General features: G+C 43.5%; 1 protein-coding gene across 1 annotated transcript; it reads left to right on the top strand.

The window, feature by feature from the left end:
- The first annotated feature begins 760 nt into the window (after window positions 1-760).
- BEX5 (brain expressed X-linked 5) lies at window positions 761-2,856 on the top strand. Its single transcript, XM_082864490.1, has 3 exons — window positions 761-810; window positions 1,932-1,998; window positions 2,432-2,856. Exon 3 carries the CDS (start codon window positions 2,462-2,464, stop codon window positions 2,798-2,800), a length of 339 nt encoding a protein of 112 aa, XP_082720616.1. The 5' UTR covers window positions 761-810; window positions 1,932-1,998; window positions 2,432-2,461; the 3' UTR covers window positions 2,801-2,856.
- The last annotated feature ends 5,767 nt before the right edge of the window (window positions 2,857-8,623 follow it).

Genomic DNA, 8,623 nt, shown 5'->3' with positions numbered 1-8,623 from the left:
CTGGAGGGTCTATATTTATAGGATGATTCAACAGCAGAAACATGTTGCCAAGTTTTTGCAACTTGAATCGGTTTTCAACTGAAAATAATTGTATTGTCTAATTATAACAACCAAAAAATGAATGCATGCTGATGGGAAACAGAACAAAAACAATCACCCACCCCTTCAAAAAGTAAATAAACAGAAAGGGAAATAATTAGAGTGAAAGTGTTTTTAAAAATGTTACCTACTACCTATTTTCCAGACTCCCTAGCCTTGCACACCCCTCCCCCGTCCCGGTTCCAGCCTGGGACAAAACCAACAAGACTAATAGGGTCAATTCTAGGCTTTACTTGTCGGTGAGTGGAAGGGAAAGAAGTGGGCATTTAATATTATAAAAGAGGAAGACGCAATTCTTTAAAAGCTCCAGCAGAAATCAGGACAAAGGCAAATACGACAAAATATTATGACCCGTTTGGTGTCGAGGATGCTAAATAGGAAAATAAATAAATAGATAAACAAACAAATAAATAAATAAATAACGGATGGGCAGTACCCAGTGGTATTGGTGGGGGGAAGGTGGGAATGAGGAGAAAGGTGGCCCCGCCCACAACCCACTGCAGCTCCTCAGGTACGAACCATAATTGGAGATCTGAGCTCACAGTGACGTAGCCCTTACGAGACCTAGAGCCCGCCCTTGGATTAGTCTCTCCTCCCAGTTGCAGTCCTTAGTCGTTTGTGGCTGTATGCCGGCTCGCTATTGCCTTGAAGACGGGCGAACCTGTCCCCAGGAAGGAGGAAGTCGTAGAAGCTGACCCAGATTCTTGGCAGGTTGGAGGGTGCTGACTGGGGAGGGGAGCGGGGGCCTCAGGGCAAAGACCAGAGCGGGTCCAGGACTGGATTCTCTCTGTCCCTTACCCGATGTCCACACGTTTGGTGCAAGAAATAGAGGGCTTGGTGGGAGGAGATCAAGAGGGGCCAAGGGTTAAGAATGGGTACCAGTTGGCATCTCCTAGGAGGTGGGCGATCGGGCGACGCCTGGAAGGGAAGGACTAGAAAAGGAGACGGCGAGGAAACGGTCTGATTCCTGCAGGGCGACGGGAGGGGGCGCGCAACCGGTGACCCTGGGTTGGGGATGGCGGACTCTGCATCGGGTCTAGGCCACTGTTCCCGGTATTTCTTCTCCACCCTCCTTCCATTTTGGAGCCGGAAATGGTGGGCTGCGGGAACTCCGGGGAGGGGTGGGGGAAGGGGACCGGGGCGGCTGCTGCAGAGGATAGGGACAGGGATTAGGTCTGGGAAGCACGTCCTTTCTGTAGAGGAAGCAGTCGATCGGGCGGGCTACTGACTTCGGGATATAGGCGGGGAACGAGAAACAGTTTCCGGTCCCTGCGGGTCGGTGTGAGCGTGGGCGCTACCTGCGGACCCTCGGGTAAGCCTGACAAAGCGCTGACGCCGCAGCGGGGACAGGTTTGCAATGCCCACGTTACCTCTTCATCCATCTTGATGCATAAAATGGTGGGCAGTGGCCCGAGGGTGAGCTCCAGAAAGTCCACTGGGTCCCAAAAGGTCCTGGCAGATACCCAGATTGAAATTCTTTATAAATGAACCACGTAGCCACCCAGCAACCTCTTCGGACTCCCACGCCCCGCAAGTTGTCCATTTGCGTTCAAGAAATGGTAATTAGATGACGGGAAGGACAAGACAGTGGAGATAAGGGGCCTAAAGAAGAGGTGAAACTGGTTTGGAAATAATCAGCTTTGATTTCTTCTGGAAGGCAGGGTAGCGCGTCACAGGGCGGGAAAAGAAGCTGTGAGACAGGATGGAGGAGAAAGAGAAGGCAGCAACACATTTCTAGCAGAGTCCTAAACCAACAACGGAGCTGGTGTCCCCTGATACTGGTCCTTTAGTCGAGTGATCAGTCCTGGCCATTGTCGAATTTCTGTCTGCAGGTCTTTAGGTCCGTTGGTGCAGCAGATTTCAAGGCTACGAGAGGAATATTGCTTCTGATTCCTGCAGGTATGGGAGGTGCCTGGGACCCTTTGGTGTAGGGGTATCAGGGATCAGAACAGAATTTGGGGGACTCCCAGCCCTCCCTGCCCCACTTAAGTGCAGGAGAAATCTGGCCGAGTCTTTAGAAACTGTGGGCCTGTGGCTGGTGAGGGAAGAAGGGAGTAAAGGGGCAAGCTCTGGGGTGCCCCTGGAGGGCATATCAAGATCCCTGGAGGCTAAGACCTGGTTTTTCAGCGACGGTCCAGCCCACTACCTGTCCTACGTTTCTGTGCCAGGAGTGGCCCTGGGATGGATTTTCAGGGAAAATGGTGGGCTTTGGGGCAGGGCTAGATCTGCGGCACCCCTTAGAGGGCACACGAAGTCTCTCAGGTGGGAAAACCTTTGCTCACAGAGCTCTGAATCCTGTTCTTACAAAACATTCAATCCTTTTATCTACTAGGAAGAAGAAGCAGGAAAAAAAAATCTCAAGATGGAAAATGTCCCCAAGGAAAGCAGAGGAGAGGAGCAGGTTCCAGTGCAGAATGAGGAATCCCGCCCTTTGGGAGGTGGTGAAGGCCAAGAACCTGGAGGAAACATTAGAGGGGAATGGGCTCCACCTGCCCAAGATTTTAGAGAGGATATGCCCAATAGGCTTGTCAATAACATTGACATCATAGATGGAGATGCAGATGATATGGAAAGGTTCATGGAGGAGATGAGAGAGCTAAGGAGGAAAATTAGGGAGCTTCAGTTGAGGTACAGTCTGCGCATTCTTATTGGAGATCCTCCTCACCATGATCATCATGATGAATTTTGCCTTATGCCTTGAATGCTGAGGTTAATAATCGTATATCCCCCTGCTTCCCAAACTTGCATTTTCTTGATGTACCCTTTACTGTGAACCTTTTGTGTTCTGTCATTTTTCTGATTGGAGATTTAATTTTCACTTTTGACTTAGTCTGTAAGTTTTTCTGTCAGCAGGGGAGATTTTATCAACTTGCATGGAAAGATGTCTATTGCATATTGTAAAGCTAATAAAGCAGTTTAGAAAGCAGTCTGTAGATATACTATCTCATTTAAAAGCATGTATAATATAATATATATACACATCAGAATGCATCTTTTTCTTATTTTCTTTATTTTTTTAATGTTTTTTCTCATTTTTCCAAAATGAATACACATGTGTCAGAAAAAAATGTAAGATGTAAATAACTTACCAATCAGCTTATAAAGGGAATGGAGACAATAAATACTTGAGGCACAATTTAAAGACATAAATCTTATATTACCTCTGGATCTCTTATTTAGAAGCACAAACCTGGCAATTATTACAGATATGTTTCTTTAAAATCAGCCTATTTGTCTATAAAATGAAGATAGTACATGCTTTATAGAGCTACTGTGGGAATCAAATTAGGTAATGACCGAACTCTGTGGCTGGCTCAGTCGACACATGCAAGGCCCAGCCCTCTAGGTGTCCTTCATATTTAGGTAAGGACAAAAGGAGTAGGCCTACCAGCAAGTCCAATTGACTGCCAGGTAGGAGACACCTTTCTACACCTATGCTGCTGTGTCTCCTTTCCCTGGATAATGCCATGACTGCGAGGCACTCCTTCCCCTTCTGCTAGGTGTTCCTCCCTCCACTGGTCCCCACCACTGCTGATGTGCTGGAGTCTTAAAGGTGACAAAGACCCACTGATATTTTTGGAGCCCTCAGTGGTCTGAATCCCCAGTTTGCCCATTCAGAAATGTAGAGGATGCCCCTTCCTGCTTTAGAGTTATACTTAATTCAGGTGGGTACTTCCCCAGTGCTGCTTAAGGATCCAAACAGCCCTTTGCGGCTTTTCTCAGACTTTTGTCCTCACCCCCCATTCCCCAAGATAAATCTGAGTGACACTCATGATAGTGTGCTCAGAATTCAACTATCTCTTCTATCCTCCCATGAATATGGCCCAGTCTTCTTGGCAGTCCATTTTCTGCATAGACACTGCTACAGGTTTCACTCTTTGTATACACAGGTGTTGGGGTGGCTTTATGTCCCCAAGACTGTTCTGGTCCACACCACCCTCACCGCAGGAATCTTTGGTAGTCTCTACTCACACCAACCTACATGGATCCAGAGCAGTTTTCCTCTTCCTTTACTTTGATTTTTGCTCTGCTCAATAAACCTGTAATCACAGATCAGCGGGAAACAGGATGAGACTGGGGATCCAGGAGACGGACCCTTGTTTTAGGACATGTTCCACCACCCAGTCATCACTGCTCCCTAACTAGACTTCCCTTCTTACAGTAAATATATTCTCTCATTTGTCCTGGTACCCTCAGTGCCTAGCACAAGTTCTGGTAAGTTGTACGGCGCTGCAGGTAGTTATAACCGAGTTGAAAGTCCTGCAAGCTGGGCCCAGGTTTGCCTCTGATCATTTGTGAGCAAGTGACTTCTTTTCTCTGCAGACTGTAGCTTGCAATTGAAAAAGGAACACAATAGAGAAAGCATTATACATCAGTTTCAACACATGGATGTTGTAATATTAATATATGTCAGTGTTTATCAACATGTGTTATAAAGACCAGCTGCATCAGAATCACCTGTGAACTGGTTAAAAATTCAGGAAACTAGATTTTACTCCACACCCACTGCATACTACAAGTTCATCAGACATCTCTGGACTTAAAGTGGAGGCCCCAACTTTAGTTCAAGTTTGGACACTCCCCTCCTCATTACACACACACACACACACACACACACACACACACACACACACACACACACACACACACACACACACACACACACACACCAGACTTTATTTTACCACTAGGCCATCCCCTTTTTAAAGAGACAACTGTTTTATTTTTATGCTGTTATCTTTAGTGCATAGGTTGTAACCTTGGCTGCAGGCTTGAATTACCTCAGATTTTAAAGTGGAGCTCAGGACCCAATTCCAACCTATTGAATCAGACTCATTAGAAGTGAGATCAAGGGATCATTACATTGTAAAAGCACCCACAATGATTCTGATGTACATGTAGAGTTCAGAACAACTGGGTATAATTTGTCACTAAAATATCTTTGGTTTATTTTCTCTACACTATCCTTGATTGACTGTGTGAGCATAAGGAAGTCATTTCATTTATCTAGAATGTTTTTCTTGTGAAAGACACATCAGAGAGGAAGAATTACACCCCAAAATCAACACATGAGATCCTTTTAAGATAGTAATGTCAGTGCTCCTTGAAGTTTGCTAGCCTATCAAATGCTTCGGAATCACATGTGGAGCTTGTTTAAAATACAGAATCCTAGCCCCACACCCAAGAACCACACTTTGATAATGGTTCCCAGGTAACTGCATTGTTAACAGGCTCCCAGGTAATTCTGATGCACACTGGAGTTTGAGAATTACCCATGCATATATTTTTGTCCCAAGTATATTAAGGACAAACCAATAAAATAACTAAAAAAATATAGATATATGTTAATCTGAATCCAAGGAAAAGATCAGAGAAGAGAAGCCCTATCTGAACATTAGAAAAAGAAGAAAAGATGAAACCATAAGGGGAACAATTGGTATATACTATGTAAAAATATTAAATATTCTGTAAAGCAAGACTATAAATAAAAGTTCAAGGGGAGGGTCTGTATGTCTTAATATGATGAACTGAACACCAGGTAATGCCTTTCACTCTCATTACAATATGGGCGGGCTTCCCTGGTGGCGCAGTGATTGAGAGTCCACCTGCTGATGCAGGGGACACGGGTTCGTGCCCCAGTCCAGGAAGATCCCACATGCCGCGGAGTGGCTGGGCCCGTGAGCCACGGCCGCTGAGCCTGCGCGTCCGGAGCCTGTGCTCCGCAACGGGAGAGGCCACAACAGTGAGAGGCCCATGTACCGCAAAAACCAAAAAACAATATGGGGAAAATATAAACAATAAAATTAATAAAAATTACATTCCTCTTGCACATTTAAAACCTTGCTTGAGGGACTTCCCTGCTGGCACAGTGGTTAAGAATCCACCTGCCAATGCAGGGGACATGGGTTCGAGCCCTGGTCCAGGAAGATCTCACATGCCACGGAGCAACTAAGCGCATGCACCACAACTACTGAGCCCGTGCTCTAGAGCCCACGAGCCACAACTACTGAGCCTGCGTGCCACAACTACTGAAGCCCACGTGCCTAGAGCCCGAGCTCTGCAACAAGAGAAGGCACCGCAATGAGGAGCCTGTGCACTGCCACAAAGAGTAGCCCCCTGCTCACCATGACTAGAGAAAGCCCACGTGCAGCAACGAAAACTCAATGCAGCCAAAAATAAAATTAACTAATTAATAATTTTTTTAAAAAAACTTGCTTGTAAGAGTCTGTCCTAGCCATTTTGGATTTATCCATTAACAAAGGAGAGTTTATCTGCTTGTCTCAGGAAAAAGGTGGTAAGGTGAAAATAGGGATAAATACTCATTTGCCACTGAGCCTGCCACTCACCATTGGTATTGGTTTCCTGTGGCTGCTGCTTAAAAGAAAAACACAACAGAAATTTATCCTCTCACAGTTCTGGAGACTGGGAGTCAGAAATCAATGTCTGGGCAGGGCCAGGCTCCCACTGGAAGCTCTACTGGAGAATCCGTTCATTGCAATGTAACCCCTATCAAAGCTACAATGATCAAAATAGTGCGGTACTGGCATAAAGACAGACATATAGGCCAATGAAATAGAATAAACATCCAGAAAAAAGCTCACACAGATATGGTCAGATGATTTTCAACAGGGTGCCAAGACCATAAAATGGGAAAAGGACAGTCTTTTCAACAAATTGTGTTGGGAAAACTGGATATCCACCTGCAAAAGAATGACGTTGAACCCTTACGTTACACCATATACAAAAATTATTTCAAAATGGATCAGAAACCTAATGTAGGAGGTGAAACTATAAAACTCTTAGAAGGAAACATGGGGGAAATCTTCATGATTTCTCCCTTTGGAAAAAGAATGTCTATTTTATGCCTATTTCACCACTGAATTTGGAAACATGTAATTTCTTAATTTCACAGGCTCAAAACTGGAGAGGAGTTTTGCCTAGAAATGAATTAAACCTCAAGTCTCATCCAGACATGATTTAAATGATATTTAGATGAGACCGAACTTGGAGTTGATGCTAGAATGGGTTAATGCTTGGGGCCTGTTAGGATTGGATGAAGTTGTTGTTTTGTTTTTTTTTTTAATATGAGAAGGACATGAATATTGGGGAGACAGAGGGTTAAATGTTAGGTACTGAACTGTGTCCCATAAATTCATAGGTTAAAGCTCTAACCTCCAGTGTAGCTATATTTGGAGATAGGGTCTTTAAGGAGGTAAATAAGGTTAAATGAGGATATAGGGTGGGGCCACAATCAAATATGCCTAGTATGCTTGTAAGAAGAGGAGGAGAAAAAGGCCAAATGAGGGTATAATGAGATCTGGAGAAAGCAAACCCGCTGACAACTTGATCTTGGAGTTCCAACCTCCAGAACTGTGAGAAATTAAATTTCAGTTGTTAAAGTCACCTAATCTGTGTATTTTGTTATGGAAGACCTAGAAGAAGACCAATACAAGTTATAACACAGATTGATGGCTGCCAGGGACTGGGGGGAGAGGGTAAAGGAGGGAAACTGCTTAGTGAATGAGGAGTTTTACTTTGGGGTAATGGAAATGCTTTGGAACTAAACAGAGATGGAGGTTGCACAACACTGTGAATGTACTAAATAACACTTTATTGTTCTCTTTAAAACGGTCAAATTTTCTGGATTTTTTATTGTGGAAAAAATATACATAATATAAAAATTACCTTTTAACTATTTATAAGTGTGCAATTCAAGGGCATTAAAGTACATTCACATTTTTGTGGAAGCATCACCGCTATTCATTTACAGAAATTTTTCATCATTCCAAACTGAAACTCTGTACCCATTAAACAATAACTTTCCATTATTCCCTTCCCCACAGTCCCTGGTAACCACTATTCTACTTTCTGTCTATATGAATATGACTATTCTAGGGAATTTACATAAGTGGAATCATACAGTATTTGTCTTTTTGTGTCTGGCTTATTTAAATTAGCATAATGTTTTCCAGGTTCACCCGTATTATAGCATGTAGCAGAATTTAATTCCTTTTTAAGGCTGAATCATGTTCTATTGAATATATATACCACATATTATTTATCCATTCATTTCTCAATGAACAACTGGGTTGTTTCTCCCTTTTGACTATTGTGAATAATGCTGCTATGAACATGGGAGTACAGATATCTGTTTAAACCTCTGCCCTCAATTCTTTTTTGAGTATATACCCAGAAGTGGAATTGCTGGAATATATGGTAATTATATGGATTTTTTAAAAGGAAATGACGGTTTCCCACAATAGCTGCACAAATTTACGTTTCCACCAGCAGTGTACAACTGTTCCAATTTCTCCATATCCTCACCAACACATTATTTTCTGAGTTTCTTTTTATAGTAGCATCCTAATGGATGTGAAGTCATATCTCACTGTGGTCTGGGTTAGCATTTCTCTAATGTTGAGCATCTTTTTACATACTTTGGCCACTCGTGTATCTTCTTTGAAGAAATGCCTATTCAAGGTCTTTGTCCAATTATTAGTTGGGTTCTTTTTGTTGTTGTTGA

This window comes from Leucopleurus acutus (genome assembly GCF_964270905.1).
Source record: "Leucopleurus acutus genome assembly, chromosome: X".
NCBI lineage: Eukaryota > Metazoa > Chordata > Mammalia > Artiodactyla > Delphinidae > Leucopleurus > Leucopleurus acutus.
This window is presented reverse-complemented; position numbering and strand designations above follow the sequence as displayed.

Coding starts and splice junctions, on each gene's coding strand:
- BEX5 (XM_082864490.1), top strand. CDS start 2,462: ATGGAAAATGTCCCCAAGGAAAGCAGAGGAGAGGAGCAGGTTCCAGTG.